This window comes from Lissotriton helveticus, chromosome 7 (assembly GCF_964261635.1).
Source record: "Lissotriton helveticus chromosome 7, aLisHel1.1, whole genome shotgun sequence".
In the NCBI taxonomy this organism is placed as follows: Eukaryota; Metazoa; Chordata; class Amphibia; order Caudata; family Salamandridae; genus Lissotriton; species Lissotriton helveticus.
Window position 1 is genome coordinate 1,294,785,317 of NC_136068.1, and position 23,340 is coordinate 1,294,808,656.

Below are 23,340 nucleotides of genomic sequence, written 5' to 3' on the forward strand. Positions count from 1 at the left end.
ATTTAGACTGGATGCATCTAATTGGTACACATGTAAACAAACACAATGGTTAATCTGCAAATCTGGCATGGATCTGGCCTTCATGGATTTACTTCGGATGATCCAATATAACATGTTTTGAGGGAAGGATCATCAGCTTTTCTACTTATTTTTGAATATCAGTACCATCAAAAATGCTCTCTGAATGGGTAGACTGTCTTGTGTGTAAGAACTCCGTGTAAGAGGGGAAATAACCCAAGTACATTGTCTTAATTACATCATAACACCTATGGTACTTGGGTGTTGTAGGAATCTAGTCAATCTTGTCCTACATACAAGCTCCTCAACATGACAGCTCAAGTCAACGCAATGTGCAGCTCCTGCTTCCACATCCTATGCATGCTGCGAAATATCTTCAAATGGTTGCCTCAAAACACAAGACGAACCGTCACACAAATGCCCATCATCAGCAGGCAGGACTACAGCAACACCTTTTACGCCAGAATCTTCAAACCACTCCTACACAGGCTACAGACTATCCAGAAGACAGCAGCAAGACTCATACTTGACCTCCCACGCCACACCCACATCACACCGCACCTCAGGAAGCTTCATTGGCTCCCCATTCACAAGCGGAGCAGATTCAAACTTTTCACATACAAAGCCCTACACAACACAGGACCAGAATACCTGAACAGCCGCACTCACTCTCACCAACCCACCGGATACCTAGACTCTGCCTCATTCTCGCCGTGCATCCACAAAAGCAAAACTGAAGGTCGCTCATTCTCCTAACTCGCACCCAATACATGGAACAACAAACCTCAACGCATCAGAGCCTCCTCCTCATTTACTGGGTACCTCAAGAAGCTGAAGACCTGGCTCTTCATAGAAGCGCCTTGGGACCACACACATACACACCTCGCCCAAGTGTCTGGATACCCTCTTCGGTGATTAGTGCGCTATACAAATCAACATAACATACGTAAAGGTTGTAGCCTACAGGGTCATAAAAAGATATTTGAAGGGTCGCCTCACCCATAATCTATCATGGCATGGTTCATCATAGGCAACCTCTCACACTGGAGTAGGACAGTGTCCCTCCAGTGGACTCAACCAAATAAAATTGGCAGTTCTAAGATATATATTTTTTCAAGGAAAAATTCACTTGTCCAGATTAAAAGTTCAAAATAATTAAGGGTATACCGAAAGGAGATTCCTTTATTAATGGTTACCCCTGGGCTTACTTAAAATCAGAATTGTTGTATAAGGGTACAACATAATGGTTCACCTAACCACTCAAGAATACCAACATGTTTTGATGTAACAATAGTGCCAAAAAGGTCAAAGGTCTTCTTCAGGGCCAAAGAACTCCCTATCCACATAGCATACGAGTTACACGCAGAAACACAGCGACTATGCTCTCATACCATTGGCATGTCCATCATGATATAAACCCAAGTTGTGGAAACTACGGGCTTCATGGATTAGAGCACGAGGCGTCTCCTCTGTAGTCACACATTCGTCTTTTGGAGTAGAGGAAGACGTGGTCTCTTTAACTCCATACTGGACTCATGACATAGGGAATATGTACAATGCTCAGATGTTGTTGAATTTATGGCATTAGGCAAAGGTATTGTTATGTCACAAGTTGAAGCCATTGTTATGGGGGAAGTTCGCAGGTACAATATTTCTTATGGCAGAAAATATGAGTATCAAGGGTGTCTTAATTCGTGGGTATGGTGGTATCATAATGATGAGGAAGAGCAATGCAATATTAACAGAAAAAGAATTGGGATATCACAACTGTAGGTCTTACCATGTCATATGCTGTGGGGCTCACATCAACAAGCACAAGGCTGGCCCTGTACAACCATGTGGTATTCAGCAGGTTAATGATGATAAATCTAGTGATGCCATGTGCCGAGAGTCAGATCCTTTGATCATGATGTAAGGTTTAGGGTGCCCTTTAGATAATCTACACATTACAACTTTCCTCATTAGGGTGTTTCAATGATGTACAAACAATACAGGTAGATCCTATATAACTAGTTAGTGTGAGGGAGCTCACAGGAGACAATATGTGAGAAGGCATTGTCGAGGTCTAAAAGGCAAATGATTTTCGAAACACGATTAAGTCAGTCAAATGGTCTTCCAAACATTCTCACAGAGGTCTTGAACCATCACATGGTGCTCCAGAAAGGATTCATGCATTTCTGATAAAGAAAGAGATAATCTTTCAGTGAAAATAAAATATGTATTATGGTCCTGTTATATTAATCTAAATAGTCCATTATCAAAAGACTACGCAGTCGTAATGCTTGCTCTCCGTGGCATCAAATAATTTGTACTGTAAAGATCTGAGACTCCCAGACTTTTGAGGTTCTTGATTGACAGAAAAATATCTTACATTAACAATAGGGCTGCAGAGTGCATTTCAATTCTCTCCGTACCCAGAACCGACCATGTATTTGATCTCCTGTCCAGTCTCCTCTGTCCTTCTCCTCCAATGACCTTGACTAATACAGTTGACCGGTGTCATGTCACTAGGTGCATCGCATTACAACTATGTGGCTTTTAAAAGCAGGTTCAGTAATGTTTGCTCTGGACAGCATAGTTAAATTCAGGAGCATCCCAAAATTACAATGTGTCAAAGCCTCTCTCCAGTCCAGAATGGATGCTACCGCTTGCCTTCTAGGGACTGCTTCGCACGTTGTTTCCTCAATTTCACAAATGCTTGTGCTTCTTTATCTGATTTTCGCAATTCCAAAAGCTTTAGGATGTGGTCTCCTGCAGACAGGGAGGAAAAACAGCCATTAGACAGCACCAGAATTTTTTTTTTACAGTAAACAGTGATACTTTAAGAATGGAGAAGTCAAAGGTACTACAGGGTAATACCATGTAACTGTATGACTATCCATTCTTGGCCATAGAGTGTAAAGCCAAATTAAGTCAAACTGACCACCCAAGTGGCATTCAGTGTAGTGGCGTGGAATGGCGCAGAACATAATATACAGTGGAGTGATGTAGAATGTAGTGGCATACGAAGGAGTGGCACAGAGTGTCATTTTGCTGAGTTGAGTGGCGTACAGTGGAGTGGCATACACTTGTGTGGCGTACAGTGCAGTAGCGTACATTGGAGTGGCATACCGTTGAATAGCGTAGAGTGGAGTTGTGTAGAGTTCAGTGGCGTACACATGAACAGCATAGAGTGAAGTGGTGTATTGCGGTGTGATGTAGAGTGGAACAGAGTACTTGAATGTCATGGTGTACAGTGGAGTGGTGTTAGTGGACTGCTGTAGAGTGGAATATTGCAGCATGGAGTAGCGTAGAGTGGAATAGCATAGAGTGGAGTGGGGTAGAGAGGAGTGGTGTTGAGTGGAACAGCGTGTTGAGAGGCGTACAGAGGAGTGGTGTACAGTGGACTGCCCTTGAGTGGAATATCGTAGCATGGAGTGGCGTACAGTGGAATAGCGCTGAGTGGCGTAGAGCGCGGTGACACAGTTGAATAGCATGGAGTGGCGTAGAGTGGAATGGTATAGAGCGGAGTGGTGTACAGTGGATTGGCATAGAATGTAGTGGAGTGGTGTGAAGCGGCGTAGAGTTAAGTACCGTAGAGTGAAATTGCATAGAATGGACTGGCATGGAGTGCTGTAGAGAGGTGTGGTGTAGAGTGGAGTGGAGTGGCATAAAGTGAAATGGGGTTTGGTGTGTTAGAGTCTAGTTTAAAGAGGCATAGCATGAACCTGGCTGAACTGATGTAGATTAAATACTGACAGGAATATAGATTATGGGGTGGAAAGCGTAATTACTAGTATGAGCTGTGAACTGGTTAAGTTGTGTTAGTTATCAGTGACAAAACAATTAAATATTGGGCTGTATAACTATAACTTTAGTATTTGTAATGTTTGTGTAGTTTGGTGTGTACAAAAAGAAGGACGTTTTCCTAACTACAACCCAATATATATATATATATATATTCACTGAAAAAACCATAGGTTATAGACCATATATAGTTAGGAATTAGCATTTAAAAAAACTTATTTTACTCACACAAAACCATTGAAATTCCATATATAGTTAGTTGCACTAACTATATATCGCGCACCCGCAATCCACTGCTGATCATGTCACATATTACATCATTCATGACATGGTCAGTGACATCACTGATGACATCACTGATGACATCTCAAATGACATCACTGATGACAACATCCAGTGACTGTATGTTTCTGTAAAGTTAAAATATGTCTTACATATTGAAGAATGAGTGGATGTATAAGTGTCTGGATGAAGGATTTAGTAGGTGCGTGACTGACTGTATGAGTGAGTGATTAAATGTGTCTCACTGAATGCATGGGTTAGTGACTAAACTGTCTTAATTTGTGCATCATTATGTCTGTTGTTCTGTAAACTGCTGCATGTGTTGATCATTAGCTATACGAGAGGCTATATGTGTTATTAATTGGTTGCCCAAGTATTTCTATGGGAGATTGAGTTTGTGTGGGGGTGGCTGGAAGGTGTGTGACTCTATGCATAGATGTGTGAGCAGTTTATTCACTAGGTGTATGAGTTCAAGAGTGCATGTGGAAACAGCTACATGGGCAGTTGACTGTGTGCATGAGTGTATTGATGAGTGAATGGATATCTCAATGCTACATGTCATAGTAAGTACATATGTAAAACACAGTACATGTGAGAGTTGGCATATATAAATAACTGTGCATGAGAGCCACTGAATGAGTGAGTGGTTGTATCGATCATTGTGAACTTGTATCAGGGATTGTATAAGAGAGTAAATATGTGTTAGTATATGTTTCAATAAGTAAGGTGTGTTTAACTGTATAGTTGAAGAAATGGAGGTGAGATTGTTTCTTTGCATGACTGACTGGGTGTGTGAGTAACTCCATGGATGAGTGGCAGTGTGTGAGTGTCTGTATACACTGAGTGTATCTAAGGTTATATTAGAGTCTGAAGAGGTTTATCGTATTAGCACAAGAATGATGTCAAATGAGATGTCATCAGTGATGTCATCAGTGATGTCATTTGAGATGTCATCAGTGATGTCATCAGTGATGTCACTGACCATGTCATGAATGATGTAATATGTGACATGATCAGCAGTGGATTGCGGGTGCGCGATATATAGTTAGTGCAACTAACTATATATGGAATTTCAATGGTTTTGTGTGAGTAAAATAAGGTTTTTTAAATGCTAATTCCTAACTATATATGGTCTATAACCTATGGTTTTTTCAGTGAATTTTCAAGGTTTTGTAAATGCTAATTCCTAACTATATATGGTCTATAACCTATGGTTTTTTCAGTGAATTTCAATGGTTTTTTAATAGCAAATATCATAAGCTGTCGAATGTCAAGTACGTGGTAAGTGAAAACATTTTCGTGTTTATGCACACTGATCTGCTTTGAATGGTGCCCCCCCCCTCATTTCTATTAGGAGTACTCTCTCTTTGCAGATAGTGAAAGGTAGTTAACGCAGGCCTTTGCCCCCGTTGTAATCCGTCGTGCCTGTTTCTCTCTCCATTTGATTGATTGTTATCCAAGTATTTACTGTTTTAGAATTAGTTCTCTTTGGTTCATTCTCTATTTACAAACAAACACAGAGTCGCAATACTCTGTTTAGTCTTTGCAGATAACGAAAAATCGTGTAAAAAAAAAGAAAAGGAATCGAGCAAAATCAGTAGGCCACTAATGGGATCTCTTTTTGACCTCGCTAAAATAGAAACATTAGGAACAACCCCTCATGACAAATACAAAACTAGTGAGATGAACTGAACTCCACACAATGATGGCTGCAAAACAGCTCGGCTCCGCCACCCACCCCGCCCAAAATAACGATAAAGAACGGCTGCCATGATTGGTTGCGGAATGACCACGACGGAGCTACGAAATGGTGCTGCTCTCATGCTAACCCCAGCTTCAGTCTGAAACATCCAGAAACACTGTAGACTACCAATTCGATCAGTTCCGGTAGCGCCCCAATGTAACCCGGTAGAGAAGAACTAGCCCTCCCCTCTTTGACTGATGGTTCTTGTTGCCTGTCCCTTCTGTTGTCATTTAACAGAACTATTTAGCCTGCTGAAAGGGGTTGTGTTCCGACCGCTGGTTGGTGGAGACATTTTGACTATATTCTGTACCTGCGTTGTCGCGTAATGCGTCATATGACGCGCCGCGTTAGCGCATCCGGAAGTCATCCGGGGCGCGCAGCGCGTAACGTAAGCATAACAAGTCATGTGACTTGTTAATAAAACTTTTCATTGGTTCATTTTACTTTTCTTATTGTAATGATGAAAGGCTTGGTCATATGACCTAAAAATTACGCTTTTCATTACTTCCGAACATTATTTTTTCTTAAATATATGTTATAATGTTCCAGGCTAATGTACTTTCCCGGAAATTTTACAACTGTCCTGCAAGTAAAATATATTCTTTTTTCGAGAAAAAGAGCGTTTCTTCGTCCCATGACGGAGCCGTTGAGCAAAAGAGGGTCGACCTGCTGTCTTAGTCGCCGATACGCCTGAATATGAGATTCTTATCGATCACTTTATGTTGCAGGAATAGAAAACACAACAGCCCTTGACCATTTATCTTTACTGCGTTCCTTCGTATTATACCTTTTACCCTTCATGTAATTGGTCTGCTTTATTTCACTTGCCTTTTAATGATTCTAAAACAGTCACTATTATTAAAAACTTTACCAATGTATATACTAATACCATGTTTTCTTTTAAAAACCTTTATTGTGAAAATTTCATTATACAAATACGAGCCTATAACCACGTGGGCCTGCCACAGAGCAAACTGTAATCGTATATGATGAATAGACATTTACACTGTAGAGGAACGTAACGGGCGGGCCATTAGGTTGCAAGAACTAAGGTGTCTAACAGTTACGGAATCGGTGGACGTACATTTTATAATTAAAATACGACAGGGCCAGTTACAATAAAATTATCTAGATATACATTTGCGGGCAAGTACCATGGGTGACGTTAATTCGAACTTTCAACAGTACAGTAATCAATAACACATCAGAACTTAATATCAATAGGGATGTCGAAATATTCAATCAATTCTCGTCCCCGCCCGCCATGTGCTTCAAAACTGCATACGTATCTCGTGATTTCAAGGTTCTGCAACCAGTACACAACAAGGAGTTACGAGTCCCATTTATTCCGGCGCCATTTTGGGCGAGGACGGGCAGGTCCAGGATATAGTCAAAATGTCTCTACCAACCATCGACTATGATGATGTTCATATGCTGTATTTATTAGAGTAACACTCATCTGTCCACATGAAATTAATTTGCCACAATCTAAACATGTCATTTTAATCTTTCCAAAGTTCTTCTAAATATTTGGGACCGTTTCCCTTGCCTCTGAAGCTCTCAGTGCCACTTCTTTGATGAATGTACTAGCAGGTATGGGGTTCTCCTCCAAATCTCTCTTTTATGCAGCACTATAATTAATTGGTGCCACCTCTCCATATGACGATGCATGGTATAGTTACCACAACTATATTTTTTTTCGGTTCCTCTGGAGAGTTCATCGTGGCAGATGAAGCGTGTAACGTACCGGGCATTTACCTTTTTTTGCATGTACAGGAAAGGAAAAAAAATCGAGCGTCCGAGTTCTAAGGTGTCCCAGGGCCATTTTAGTGGACCAGGCCCAAATCCAAAGAACAGGCCGCCATTTTGAGAGTCCTCTTGCAGCCGCCTGTCGCTGTAGCATCAAGAGCAGCCGAAACTCAGCTGAATGGCAACTGAAACGGTAAAGGGGCGCCCCACTACAGCAGACGAGCCTCCACCTAGGAAGGCCCATTCACGCCGGCTCCCCCCCCCTTCGGGCACCCCACGCCGTTATTCGGAGCAGTATTGTAGGATGGCCACACCAGTGCGGCAACTTGCTAGACATCACCTCGGTGGTAACCGAATCTCAACGCCTTGTGGTGTCTTCTATTCAAAAAACATTGTTATGCTGCCTTCGACCTATTCGCCGCAAGTGCGCACACAACTCAACTGCATAGCTTGCTAGACACCACCTCGGTGCCATCCGGATCTTGGAATGTCAGCACCTTTTGGTGTCTTCTCTTCAGAAAATATTGTTGCGCTGCCTTTGGCCCCATTCGCACATCAGTCCGCTACTGATGCCATCTCACAGGCTAATGGGGCGCCCCACGCCGACTTTCAGCATTGTAGAATGACCACACCAGTACAGCAACTTGCTAGACATCACCTCGGTGCCATCCGGATCTCGGCGCCCCACTGCAGATGAAGTGCCTCTCAACTATGAAACCACCACGGTGACATCCGGATCTTGGCGCGTTGTGCTGCCTTCGGCCTATTCGCACATCGGTCCGCTACTGACGCCATCTCACAGGCTAATGGGGCGACCCATGCCGAGTGTCAGCATTGTAGGATGACCACACCAGTACAGCAACTTGCTAGACATCACCTCGGTGCCATCCGAATCTTGGCATCTCAACGCCTAGTGGTATCTTCCATACAAAAAATATTGTTACGCTGCCTTTGGCCCCATTCGCACATCAACCCGCAACTTAGACATCACCTCGGTGCCATCCGGATCTTGGCATCTCAGCGCCTTGTGGTGTCAGTCAGAAAATATTGTTGCGCTGCCTTTGGCCCCATTCGCACATCGGTCCGCTACTGACGCCATCTCACAGGCCAACGGGGCGCCCCACGCCGACTTTCAACATTGTAGGATGGCCACAGAAGTGCGACAACTTACTAGACACCACCTCGGTGCCATCCGGATCTTGGCGCGTTGTGCTGCCTTCGGCCTATTCGCACATCGGTCCGCTACTGACGCCATCTCACAGGCCAACGGGGCGCCCCACGCCGACTTTCAGCATTGTTGGATGGCCACACCAGTGCGGCAACTTACTAGACACCACCTCGGTGCCATCCGGATCTTGGCGCGATGTGCTGCCTTCGGCCTATTCGCACATCGGTCCGCTACTGACGCAAACTCACAGGCCAACGGGGCGCCCCACGCCGACTTTCAGCATTGTAGGATGGCCACACCAGTGCTGCAACTTGCTGGACACCACCTCGGTGCCATCCGGATCTTGGCGCGTTGTATTGCCTTCGGCCTATTCGCACATCGGTCCGCTACTGACGCCGCCTCACGTGCCAACGTATTTTCTCCGCATTTTATACCCTATGCCGCATAACAGGTCATGTGACTTGTTTATAAAACTTTTCATTGGTTCATTTTACTTTTGGTTTCCTAATGATGGAAGGCTTGATCATATGACCTAAAAACAACACTTTTCATTGGATGAAAACTTTTTTTTTTTTCCCAAACGATGAAAGCCCCACCTTGTTTCTGGATGTTTCAGACTAAACTGGCGTCAGCATGAGAGCACCACCATCTCGTAGCTCCGTCGTGGTCATTCCGCGAGCAATCATGGCAGCCGCTCCCCACCAGAAGCCTGCAGGAGTCGGGCCCCCAAAACTTTTGATGAATTCTCAAGGCGGAGGGGACGCTTTCGAGAATGGGGTCCAAGACCTAGCAGACAAGCGTCCGATTTCCAAGGTGTCCCAGGGCCATTTCAGTGGACCAGGCCCAAAAAGGAAAGAGCCTGCCGCCATTTTGAGAGTCCTGTGACAGCCGCCTATCGCTGCACCGCAAGAGTGGGCGCAACTCAGCTGAATTGCGGCTTTTGACACAGTGGACCAAAAACGGACGGAATGGCAACTGAAACGGTAAAGGGGCGCCCCACTACAACAGATGACACTCCACCTGGAGAGGCCCGTTCACGCCGCCTCCCCCGGGGCGCCCCACGCCGTTATTCGGAGCAGCGTTGTAGGATACCAAAACCAGTGCGGCAACTTACTGGACATCACCTTGGTGCCATCGTTCTGCTGCCTTGGAACTATTCGCACAACAGTTTGCTACTGATGACCCACCCCCCGCGACGCCCCACGCCGTTATTTGCTGGGTGGCAACTTACTAGACATCACTTTCGTGTCATCTAGATTTCGGCGCGTTCTGCTGCCTTGGAACTATTCGCACAACAGTTTGCTACTGATGACCCACCCCCCGCGACGCCCCACGCCGGAAATCTGGACGTTGTGCTGCGATGGGACTATTCGCACAGCCGACCGCTACTTCGTTGTTTTTCCCTAAAAATGTTTATATGTTATTACTATTTTTGTTTTCTTGTATATATTTATAAATTATTAAAGTTTTATAATCTTACTACTTTGTCGGAGTGCTATATATTTTTAATGTGACACATAATTGTAAAAACTTTGATGTACAAAGAGTCATCCCTGGAATCTTCCGCTTCACGCTCGGTCCCCTCCCCAATCACAATACAGGATGGTTTTCAGATAATAGCAACGCTTCTGCTGTGACGGATCTCATCGAGTGTGGGCCTTGATCTACTATAACTCCTTTGAAGAGGGGTGATTCTTTACAGCTGTGGCCATAAACTACATCTGCAGGGCTAGCTGATAGCCTAGGACCGGCCTGGACAATCGGACACAGAGGAAAAGGAGTGTCAGAGGGTGCGGTAGTGAATAGGGCGAAAGGGAGGTGTCGGGCGGGCACAGGGTGTGATTCTCAGGGAAGAGCAGCGCAGATGGGGGGAGGTTTATTACCCATGCATAAGACAGAGAGCGGGGGTGACCACTGCCTGGGTGAGATGCTTGCGAGGGTGGGGAGCCATGCTAAGGATCGACAGCGTGCACAGAGTGGGTCTGGTCAAGGCATCTAAAATGGCTGCCATGCACGACAAAAGTGTGGCATTTGAAAAAAGACAAGATGGCGCAGACAATGTTTTTCAACACTTCCTGATTTCCTTCGAATCGAACGTTAACAGACGTTGGGGCATATTACCAAAGTTAAGCGATATTTATCCCTAACGATGCATTGCAAAGATTTTTTTACCGTCAGAAATTATCGCAGATAAACCTTGCTATTATCAAGGTTTATCGCAAATACGATAAAAAACGACCGCAATGCATTAATATCGCTGAAAACTCAGCGATATTCATGCATTACCGAGCTAATGCTCTTAGCCATGTTATCCACCTCCCATTGGATAACATGGCTAAGAACTGCTCAGGGCAGCTGTTACTTTTTGGAGATATTCGCGCTTATCTCGAATATTTCCAAAAGTTGATAATAGGAGATAGCGATGTTAGCGACTGTTTCCAGTCGCTAACATCTTGGCATGCCCACTTTGCATGTCATTAGTGATAAATATCACTCACATGCAAAGTGGGGCCCAAGATGGTCGCTATCTCCTACTAGCCATCGCTAACTGGTGTTAGCAACAGCTAGGTAATACAGATATAATTTTATCTCCGCGAAGCGGAGCGCTGTTACAGATATATATCTTGTTTTTGAACGTTAATTTCTCAAAATGCACTGAAGCACATATATTGAGACCTAGCAAAGGCACATCGGGCTACCAGTCCCTAATATTTTACCAAGTTTCGTGCAAATCCATTCAGCCGTTCGATTATTATTATTATTTTTTTTTTTTGCCCCGCGGGGCCCTTTTAAAACCTCCACATCAAACCTAGGGGGTCAGCGAGGATCTACTATGCCCCCTTATGGTCATTTGCCCCTTCGCTTTGGCCTCCTCTTGTCTCTCGATCCTACCGAGAGACAAGATGGCGGCCGCTACGTACTGTTTGGAATGTTTACAGACACCGGAGAGCCAATCAGCTTCGCTTCGCAAAGCTCCGTAACGCGAAAAGTACGCAAAGCGGTGCGCTGTTACAGATATATATCTTTTTTTGAACGTTAATTTCTCAAAATCCACTGAAGCACATATATTGAGACCTAGCAAAGGCACATCGGGCTACCAGTCCCTACAATTTTGCCAAGTTTCGTGCAAATCCATTCAGCCGTTCGATTATTATTATTATTTATTTTTTTTGCCCCGCGGGGCCCTTTTAAAACCTCCACATCAAACCTAGGGGGTCAGCGAGGATCTACTATTCCCCCTTATGGTCATTTGCCCCTTCGCTTTGGCCTCCTCTTGTCTCTCGATCCTACCGAGAGACAAGATGGCGGCCGCTACGGACTGTTTGGAATGTTGACAGACGCCGGAGAACCAATCAGCTTCGCTTCACAAAGCTCCGTTGCGCGAAAAGTACGCGTCCTGGAGCGCTGCCCGGTCCGCTGTTACAGATATATATCTTTTTTTAAACGTTAATTTCTCAAAATCCACTGTAGCACATATATAGAGACCTACAAAAGGCACATCGGGCTACCAGTCCCTACAATTTTGCCAAGTTTCGTGCAAATCCATTCAGCCGTTCGGGCTAAAAGTGAGGCCAACCGCCCTATGGAAAACTCAATGTTAAAAACACGTTTTGGGACCCCCCTTTTTTCTCGACCCCCCCTGGACGAACCCCCCCCCAATTTTCAGGGGCTGCTCAGAAACAAAATGTGCCATTTTCCTGAAAATTTCAGCCAATTCCGTCCACAAACGCCAAAGTTATTAGACATAGAATTTTCAAAAAACCCATAGAGAAAAAATCCTAACTATATATACCTACTGGCGACCGCCAGTAGGTAAAATAAATATATATATATATATATATATATATATATATATATATATATATATATATATACACATATACACACACACACACAAGCCCATGCATGCATTGACTGGAGAATTCACTCGGTACCTGACACCAAAAGCAGCATGTTTCTCAAGGTGAGACATTACAGTTAGCATGCAAGATACATAATGTATCTTGCTAACTGTAATGAGTCTTACCATGAGAAACATGCTGCTTTTTGTGTCAGGTTACAAGTGAATTCTCCGGTCAATGCATGCATGAGAGGTTTTAGCAGTGACAGCAGGGAAGCATTGCTTTTGGAAGCAGCATATTCAAACAAGGGGTGGCTTGTCAATACATCAAAACACATGCCCTGTATTGGTTTGAATGGAATACACTATAACTCCCAGTATTCCTTGGACATAAACAACATGCTCAGCACCCTGGAACCCTGAACTACAAAGGGCTTGAAGTGGAGACCGTTGTTCTTGGTTCCTTACATCTGCTTGCTGTTCTTCTGGACCTGCTCTTTTATTTTGATTTTGGCCCGTGTGGTAATCCTGGTGATTTGATGGACTCTTTACTGTCTTTTGAACACATTCTGACTTGCTACCTTTCAACCCATGTTTTTGTTTTGACTATATTATTTGTGTTTTCTGGGAATAAGTGTTTTTGGTTTGTCAACAGTAATGGAACTTTTTCTGTCTGCTGTTGGACCACAATAACTGTAAGAAATGTTGTTCAAAGGAGTTTACATCTGTCAATCTGCCACTCTTGTCCAACACAGTCAACTAGCGTAAGTCTCTACACTCCAAACAAATTAGCTTATAGCCAATCAACCCTAACCAACTATCTCAGGTCTATCCAATTCAAGCCATGCAGCTTAAGGCCTTTCAGCAGCCGCGGCCGGCAGTGGGAGTAAAAGCAGGGCGGTGACGTGGAAAGGGGGAGGGGCAGGGTGGGGGGGAAGTAATGTATGGATTACGGAGTTTTACAGGTAAGTAAACATTTAAAAAAATAAAACTAATTTCGTTGCGCACACTGCATGGCATTTTGGGATGCAGTGTACTCAACGAAATTCGTCTTATTTATTTAAATGTATACTTACCTGTAAAACTCCGGAATCCATACATTACTACCCCCCACCCTGCCCCTCCCCCTCCCCATGTCACCGCCCTGCATTTACTCCCACTGCCGGCCGTGGCTGCTTTTCAGCCCATATCAACTAGGTTAAAATTCAGCCAATCAGTTTAAAACTCATCAAGCACAACTTAACCTGCTGATTGTCCACCAAACAGCCAGGTAGTTTAAAAGTATCCAACCAAAATCAACAACCAAGATAACAATGCCAACCTTCCTACTCATTATGTAACACACGTCTCCGGAGTTAGGGCCCATCTGATACACATCAGTGTAAGGCTCATTAAACCCATTGGATTTAAGGCCCTACTGATTAGACCCAACCATTCTTTGGACTAATACCAAGAAACATCCATATTTCAGAGTCCAAAGAGTAGCATTACAGAGCACCTGCTCCAAAAGAAACATGTCCACAGTACTACTTGGCAGACTGCTGCACAGAAGACTAAATACCTCCCCAACAAATCAAAAATCCAGTATTACAACTGCTATAAACACTCAAAACATCAGTAACAAAAGGTCAATCAGTGCAAATATATGTCGCAAAGGAGCAAACCTAGGAAAAATACATGAAGTGAACTTCATTTGGGGAGAAAACATGGTGGCAGAAGAGCATAGAGAAATATTAAATGAAGCAGACAAAAATATTTGATGTACCAGTAGGCTGGGGGTGTATCAGTGGCAGACGAGTCTGGCTGACTTGGAATGTGTTGTCGGTTTGGTCCTCTCCTTTCAAGCCAGGTAGGCCCTTCATGGAGATGAAGACTTCTCCCTCCAAATCATTAAACCCAAGTGTGTCATAATCGAAGACTGTGAGCATGATACAGGCCCCCTCATGCTCACACTGCTCGGGTGTGACCAGGCTGATGGAAGAAACACAGGCAAAAACCCTGATGAAATAATCTGGCAATAAAAGAAAACCCAATATTTTCCACGTTTTTGCACTACATTTACTTAATCCTTACACCTTCAAGTACCATGAACTGGGCACACAGGACGGATTTTTTTGCAGCACTTCAACAGGACTATTTTTCCCTTTTCCACTGAACCTAGCTTAACATTTTCTTCAAACCATTGTGGAACAAAACCAATAAATACATGCACAATGATTTTCCCATTTTAACCATTTCCAAGCTTTATTTCGATCAGATAGACCATAAAAGCAGTACATAAAATACATGCAATTCTGATTTAAAACATTGATGATCATCATTACAGAATAGAACCCAACATAGTGGAATAGACACAGTTAATGCAGAAGTGAATTAAAAACAAGGTTAAAAGGTATTAAACATTTGATTGCAGTTCAGGATAAAATCAAAACAATTGGAAATGGCCAAAAAACAATTATCAAGTACAGGGAGAGGTTACAAATGTACGACGCCTGTGCCACATAGAGTTAAGGAACCGTGACACAGCAAAGACTATCGTGGGTGGGTGTCGGTTCTCAAGACTTTAAAAGCCTCCTTTGACTCCCTGAACCCCAGGTTCCTGCAAATTGGCAATAGCCAGTGCCTCCTGAGTATTTCGTATTCTGGGCAGAAAAAAAGAACATGGAAAGGAGTCTCCTCTTGGCTATTGCAGGCAGGGCAGCTATCAGGGGAGGCTTTTGACCAGTTTTTTGTGAATGCGTGGACCGGCAAGCAACCCAGTCTAAATTGAACATAAAGCTTCCTTGCAAAAAACGGTTGTACCTCGTCAAGGAAAAGCTCAAATAAATACTGATCTTTAAACTGAAAAAAGTCAGAGGTTAAGCGGCCCACATTTGCACTCCCTTGTGCTTCAGTTAGGCTCAACTGCCTATACGTTTTTACCAGTTCGAGCCGTGATGTAGAGGAGGCCACTACCTCTGGTTTAGTCCATAGGTTCGGATGACCTAGTCTACAACACAGATCTTTTATATGTGTAAACCAGGGTAGCCTACCAATCCCTGGGAGCTCCATGATTGCTTTCAATTCCGACTGGTAGGCTATTAGCTCAGGGGTCGCCCATAGCCTGCGCCAGATGATGAGGGGTCGCAATCCAAGCTCCTCACCTATGGGTCTTAATCCGAGGTCCATGCGTAGAAGGGGTGCTTTGCGGTAGACCCAAAAGCGGCCTCAAATTTGTTCTCAGTTTTGGCCATTCCACCTACAGGGAGGTGTCCCCAATGTTCTGCCCCATACATTACAGCACTCCTGATTTGGACTTTGTATATCTAGATTAGTGGGCCAGGTTGTCTAGACGTAGAGTTCCTGTAAAGGTTTGCTAGTCCCCCTGCCATCTGGGCTAGCCTAAAGCCTGCCTTTTCTTGCTGCGGGCCCCATCCATAGGTTTCCGTTAACGTCACACCCAAATAATTGAAGACAGTTACCCTCTCTAAGTAGATGCCATTTAAAGTGGGGTTGGGGCGAGATGTTTTACTAGGATTAAATACCATATACTTGGTTTTTTGTGTATTAATCTCTAGTCCCCTATGCTTACAAAATAGAGCAAAACTGTCGAGCGTCCTTTGAATGCCTATAGGTGATTCGGATAATAACAAAGTGTCGTCCGCAAACATCATTGCTGGCACCTTGCCATGGGCGAGCTTGGGGGCATCAGTGTTGTCTACCATGTTCAGTTGGTCCACTAGGGCATTAATAAAAAGACAAAACAGGGTGGGGGCGAAAACACACCCCTGTTTACTGGGAAGCGTGATGTTAGTTCTCCGCGTTTCCCGAATCTCACCTGGGCAAATTTCCGGTATGAAGTCTCTTAATCAAAGACAGCAAGTATGGCGGGATGCCCAGTTGCTATAAGCCCACCCACAATTTATCACGGTGGACCAAATCAAGGGCTGATTTAAGATCAACAAAGATCCAATAGAGGCTCCCACCCTCTAACGTCACCGTCTTCCAGTTTAGTAATTGGAGCCTAAAGATTTGGTCGATGGTAGACATATTTTTATGAAAACCGGCCTGATACGGGCTCAGGATCTCCGCTCACCCACCCAGGACTGGAGATGCTCCAAAACGATCCTGGGAAACAGTTTCTGTGTTATGTCAATCAGGCTGATTGGCCTATAGTTGGTGGGCAGGAAGGGGGATCCCTTCTAATATACTGGAAACATTTCTGTCCCTAACCAGGTGTCCGGTATTTCCATGCCATTTAAAATGGCATTAAATAATACACATAACTAAGGGCCCCAGATATTAGGCTGATCCCGGAATAAGTCCCCGGGGCCTTTCCCCGGGGAAGTTTCCCAATTGCACTGAGCACTTCAGACAGGGTAAATCCGACCTCATCTCCAGTGGAATTCCCGCAATGACTTGCGAGGATTCCACTGCAAGCTCTACAGTATCCTGAGTAGAGTATAACTATTGGAAATTAAATTTCCAAGCGTCGGCTGCGATATTCGGCTCAATAGGTGAGCTCTCTAAGTTGCTACCTATGTGAACCAAAGTCCAAAACCCTCTCATATTTTTGGTGGTGAGGGCCTGCTTTATTGCACCCCATCTTTCGGACTCCCACTCCAATTTAGCGGACTTTAAAATATAGCTATATAGAGCCCTCCTGGTTTTTATCAAAGATCTATCTTTTGATTTTATGGCATCAATGAGGGCACCCTTTGCCATTCGGGAGGATTTATTGAACCATTTGGTTTTGGGGCCCTCTTGGATTTAGAGTGTGTCAGGGGGTTAAAGATGTTAGTCAGACTGATGGTCAGGTCTGTATGGATAGTCGATAATTTTGTGCTGGTGCCCTTGGAGTCGGGGGTCTGTGCGATCTTCTCCATTGCCAATAGAGGTGGAATTGTTAGGGAGTACAGGACGGCCATATTGTCTTAGGACTGCTTCAGGGTTTCCCACCTAATTCGCCTCCTGTTATTGTCTAAAATTAAATTGGTACTGATGGGGTTGTCAAAAGTTGGAGGGCTATGAGATTCAGGGAGCTTGAGGTCAAGTACCAGGGCGTTGTGGTCGCTGTTGTGTCTTGGCCAGATATCAAAGTCGACAACCCAATGCCATATTCTAGTTTCCACCAAGATATAGTCCAATACAGATGTTTGGCCCGGTCTGTTAAAGGTGGGTTTTCCGGGTTGGTCTGACTTGGTGCGACCGTTGCATGCTCTTAAAGCATAAGTTAGTGTGACTGCGTTAATCTGTAAAACCAAGGGGGTCCAAGCTCTCACCGGAGGGATCAACGGTTCAGGGATGAACCAAAGGGAATCCTCGGCAGTGAGCAAGGGATCGATGGGGAGGGCTTGGGGTTCAAACTGACAATTGAAATCGCCACCTAACACCAGCCTAGTATTCGGGGGAACTAGCTCAAGGAATGTAATGAGCATATCTATGGCCTGGGATTCCTGGGCAAAGGACACCGGGCGAGAGTAAATATTAATGAATGCAATTTTAGTCCCACACAGTTTATACAATACAAGGGGACCCAAAGGAGCAATAAGCTAGGGACCTTGGGTAGTTACGTATTCAATAAAGGACAGAGGTCCCTAGACAAAGAGTATTCAAACAAAAAATAAATAAATAGAAACTATATTCATTGTCCAGCCGGACAGTATTTAATTTTTGATAAAATGATGATCACATGAAATGAGGTGTAATACAAGCAGGCCACCAGCCGATGTTAAACTAACACACTCAACGAAGGAACAAACAAGGAAGTAAAGGCAGGTGAGAATGGTCTGTATATCATAAATCATAACAGACAATATGTAATACAAACTATTGCTTCTAGTCATTCACAGTGAACTAAGCATATAGTGTGCAAGGGTCGACGACGTTTCGAACTCTAACATTATACAGAGTTCATCTTCAGGACAAACTGTTATTGCCTTAGAAAATATCAAATGATACAGAACAGCCCACACTGTGGGAATCAAGTAAGGTAGCATGATCAAGAAAGAGGAAGGGGGGAAAAAAGACATATGGAAAAGGTTAAAACATGTCTTTTAGAAAGTCAAAGTCAAAGATTTTGTGCCTATCACTGATTGTTACATTCGTGATAGTATGCATATGATCAACATCATAGAGGGTTATCCATATGACCCCACATCCACTGTACTTTGTACTATGGATGTGGAGTCATTATATACTAACATTCCACAAAATGACTCTAAGTTGGTTGTCCAAGATGTTCTAAACAGACGTCCCATGCCACACCAAGTACCAACCTTATTTATTTTACAATTACTAGAGATTTGTTAACCAAAAACTTTTTTCTATTTAATGACCAATACTACATCCAGATTAAGGGGACATCTATGGGGGCAATTTTTGCCCCCAACCTGGCCATATTGTACATGGAGTACCTCGAATGCGGCCGCATTCTGGTACCTACTAATCCCTTCCATAGTGGCATTGCCCTATGGAAGCGTTACATCGATGATATTTTTTTGATTTGGCAAGACTCTGAAAATCTTCTTCCTCAATTCCTTCATTGGCTTAACTTCAATTGCGGTGGTCTTACATTCACACTGTCTACTAGCCATGCCACAATTCCTTTTTTGGACCTAAATATCCAGCATTTTGAGGGTCAACTCATTACAGGGCTTTACAGGAGACCAACTAGGCGGAATACTTTGTTGAGTTACCAAAGCCATCACCCACGAGCACTTCGGGACTCTCTTCCCTATTCGCAGTTCTTGCGACTTCGCAGGAATTGCTATATGAAGGCTGATTATTTTTGAGAGGCACAAACTTTGTGCGCCAAATTAGGCTCACGCAGTTACCCTCGCAAATTGATCCGTAGCTCACTAGAGAGGGCCTGGTATTGCCCTAGGGAAGCCCTCCTTGAACCTAAACCTAAAAAAATTCAGAACCGATTGGTTTGTGTTACGACATTCTCCCCTGCTTCAAATTCCATCACCAAAAGCATCAAAAGGCATTGGCACGTTGTCAACACCGGTCCTCTCGATTTGGAGAAACCACTCTTTGCTTTTAAAAGATCCAAAAATTTAAAAGATCAGTTGGTGCGGGCAGCCCTGCCCATGCCTGACCCTAATGTGACATTAGATGACCTCTGGGGACTTCCTCGCTTGACTGGCGACAATTGAAGGTAAAGAATTTATCTATGAAGACATTAAGTTGACACGTAGGCATTTTTCCAATTGTAATTGCGCTAATGTTATTTATGCTATTTTTTGTCCATGTGGTAAGATCTACATAGGGCAAACTACACAAAAGGCAAGAATACGGATGTGTCAGCATAGAAGCAGAATACGCTGCCAAACACCCAATGCCCCTTTGGTGGAACACTTCATGGAACTTGCGCACACTGAACTTGACTTTAAATGGACTGTCATCGCCACAGTTAAGGTACCTGCCTGAGGAGCCAATTTGCAACATCTACTCAATAAAGAAGAACTGCACTGGATACTTAGGACGCATAGTATCCAAAATGGACTGAATCGCGCTGAGGATTGGACTGCTTTATTGGAACCACGTACTGTTAATCCTTATGCTCTCTTGTGGTATATCACTCTGCAACCACACATACTGCCTCTGGAATGGAGTTGTATCGGCACTAAATTGCTGATGGTTATATGTGATGCTGTACTGTGCTCTCTCTGACACTGTATACACTTTTGCACTCCAGCATGCCTGTGTTCACGTAAGTGCATGTTTTAATTCCCGTACCTCTATCACACCACTTTAAGATGGCCGACACTGGTTCAGACAATCTTACTGTTCCATCATGGCCGCCCGTTTTCACGCGGGTAGCTATTGGGCTAGAATGTCCATGTGACATGTGCTGGGCTTACTTCCTGGTTCGGACTCAACCTCTCCCCATCGTGTAATTTTACGCGACATCGTGGACCCCATTGAGGATCCGCTTTGCCGGCTATCTTGGTAAGTTTTAGCGTGACTTTCTGCTTTTCCACCCTATTAGCGGCGAACTTGATAATTCATTTTTTTCGCCTTCTTTGCCCTTAGGACTGTATTCATTCCATTTGGTCATGTCCGCCTGCTCGCAACTGGTAAACGAGACAATTCCCTTATTCACGTTTCCCCTCACTCACGCACGGATACTGGTTTATATCATGAATTATGCTTCCCCTTGTAGAACCATTGGTCAGTTACCCGACGCTCAAGTATCCTCTACTTTTGCCAGCCATTAGATTGCAACTGGTAAGTGAGTTAATATCCTCACCTCAACTTACGCCCCCCTTTAAGCACGGTTTACATTAGGTTTTTCTCCCAACTACAGAACCCTGGGTCTGTTGTTCGTCTCTCAAGTACTGCCGCCGCGTACCTTGTTGACAGCCACACAGGTACCTTCCTTCACTAATTAGTATTGTCCGGCTATCCGACATCCCCTGGCACTAATCCTCCGTCACTGTTTATGACTCACGTCACTTCACTAGCCTAGATTCTAAGGGGCTCCTCCTGGATCAGTATTGTTCGGCTTTTCGACACCCTCCCCTGTCATTGTCTTCGATTCACGGCATTTTCCGGCACCAAATCACCCACCTAGGAACTATCGGCCCTTCTGCACCTTCACTGTTCATCCTTGTTTAATTAGTTTTCATGAAAACGACCCATTGTGTATTTGGTATTTACATAGATCATATTACTATGTGCATCCCTGTTTCCTCACGTCAAGGCTATCCTCTCAATCACCTTTATTATCAAGGGGTCTCGTATGTGGTTTGTTAAACAAATATTGTGGTTGTGTAAATGACATGTTTTAACCTGTTTGTGTACTTTCTAAAAGACATGTTTTAACCTTTTCCATATGTCTTTTTTCCCCCCTTCCTCTTTCTTGATCATGCTACCTTACATGATTCCCACAGTGTGGGCTGTTCTGTATCATTTGATATTTTCTAAGGCAATAACAGTTTGTCCTGAAGATGAACTCTGTATGATGTTAGAGTTCGAAACGTCTTCGACCCTTGCACACTATATGCTTAGTTCACTGTGAATGACTAGAAGCAAAAGTTTGTATTACATATTGTCTGTTATGATTTATGATATACAGACCATTCTCACCTGCCTTTACTTCCTTGTTTGTTCCTTCCTTGAGTGTGTTAGTTTGACATCGGCTGGTGTCCTGCTTGTATTACACCTCATTTCATGTGATCATCATTTTATCAAAAATTAAATACTGTCTGGCTGGACAATGAATATAGTTTCTTTTTAGTCTATATTTATTTTTTGTTAGAATACTCTTTGTCTAGGGACCTCTGTCCTTTATTAAATGCAATTTTAGTCTCAGCATTGAAAGTAAGGAGGGTACACAGGACATCATCCAATGAGGTGTTCAACTGTTCAACGGTACAGTATAAATGTGTGGCCACCCAGATATTAGGCTGATCCCGGAATAGGTCCCCGGGGATCTTATGAAGTCCTGAGGCCTTTCCCCGGGAAAGTTTCCCAATTGCACTTAGCACTTCAGACAGGGTAAATCTGACCTCATCTCCAGTGGAATTACCCGCAATGACATGTGAGGATCCCACTGCAAGCTCTGGTTAACTCACCCGATGGTCTACCTCTGCCCCCCATGGTTGCTGGCACATTAAAGGTTGCAAAACCCCTCATGACAATGTCTTCTCTTGCCCAAGTCTCCTGGAACATGCATATATCATGGTTCTGGACAAACTGTACCAAACGGGATTTTGAAGTTTGTTTTTGATACCAGCAGTATTCCATGACAGGACCCTCAACTGCAAACCCGGATTCGAAGTGGCATCACTTTCACTAATGTCAGTGGGAATTATAGTTTGTGTAGTGTTTAACTCAGGCACAGGGTAGGGTACTCATTTGCGCTGAGGATCGATCCCCCTCCTGAGTTGGCATTGTCAGTTCTGTAGTAGGGGAGGACTGATTGTTTAATACCTCTAGGTTAACACCTTCCAAGCCTTGGGAACCCAAAAGGGGTTTGTGAGGAGGTTCGCGGGGGCGACTGGGGTCTCTCTAGTGACATTAGGGGGGTGCAGCCCTGTACTTTTTAATTTGGGTGCTCTGTTGGCCCCCCTGGTCGTCAGGTGGTAGAGAAGTCTGGTAGTATTGAAAGTCAATCAACCTTCTCAAGGGCCCCAAATGTTTGCTACTGGTACGTTGAACTGTGTTCTGGGGGGTTGGCCAAAAGTGATAGGGGGTTGAAGCCAGTGTGTTGGGGTGCTTGTGTGAGGGGTCCATAGTGATGGGCGGTTACAGGAGTAGAACGAGACCAAAGTGTGAAGTTGGATCCCTGTGGGCGGTGCACGGGGACTGGGGATTTTATCAGCCAGGTTTTGGACTGTCCAGGGATTACTAAAGTTGATAACTATACAATCTCCATTACTTGTTTTGGGGTTCTTCTCGACCCATCCCACTCTCCGCACCAATAGTATCTCACCAGCCCTTTCGTAGGGAAATTGTCTATGCCTGGTGAACCAGTAAAGGCACTTATTTCTCAGTTTCAAGTGTGTTTCTACCTGACCAGTTTTAGATTCAGGTACCCCGGTTACAACTATAACATAGGGGAGTGAAGCTGGAGGTAGGTCAATTGTTGGAAGTAGAGGGTGGGTTGGGCCTGCGTGCACGTAATCTTTTGGGGTGGGCTCTTCCCTGTCTATTGACTGGTCAGAATGGATGCTCGCTCTCTGCATGCAGGATCCCCAGGGACTAGGAGCTGGCCTCCTACTTTGAACCTTGTATGAACCGGGTTCCTTACCACGGGGATGC

At 44.2% G+C, this 23,340-nt stretch overlaps 1 protein-coding gene across 4 annotated transcripts in view; it reads right to left on the reverse strand.

The window, feature by feature from the left end:
* Positions 1–1,150: 1,150 nt before the first annotated feature.
* UNC13D (unc-13 homolog D) overlaps positions 1,151–23,340 on the reverse strand; it is an 880,699-nt gene continuing 858,509 nt past the window's right edge. For 3 of the 4 annotated variants that reach the window (XM_078654552.1, XM_078654549.1, XM_078654551.1), the window contains exons 32-33: positions 14,354–14,559; positions 2,155–2,769 (exon numbers count right to left, since the gene is read on the reverse strand). In XM_078654552.1, the coding sequence (XP_078510678.1) occupies positions 2,660–2,769; positions 14,354–14,559 (316 nt within the window). In that variant the 3' untranslated portion in view covers positions 2,155–2,659. Of the gene's footprint in view, positions 2,770–14,353; positions 14,560–23,340 lie in introns of all 4 variants that reach the window. The other variant, XM_078654550.1, reaches the window with a different exon arrangement.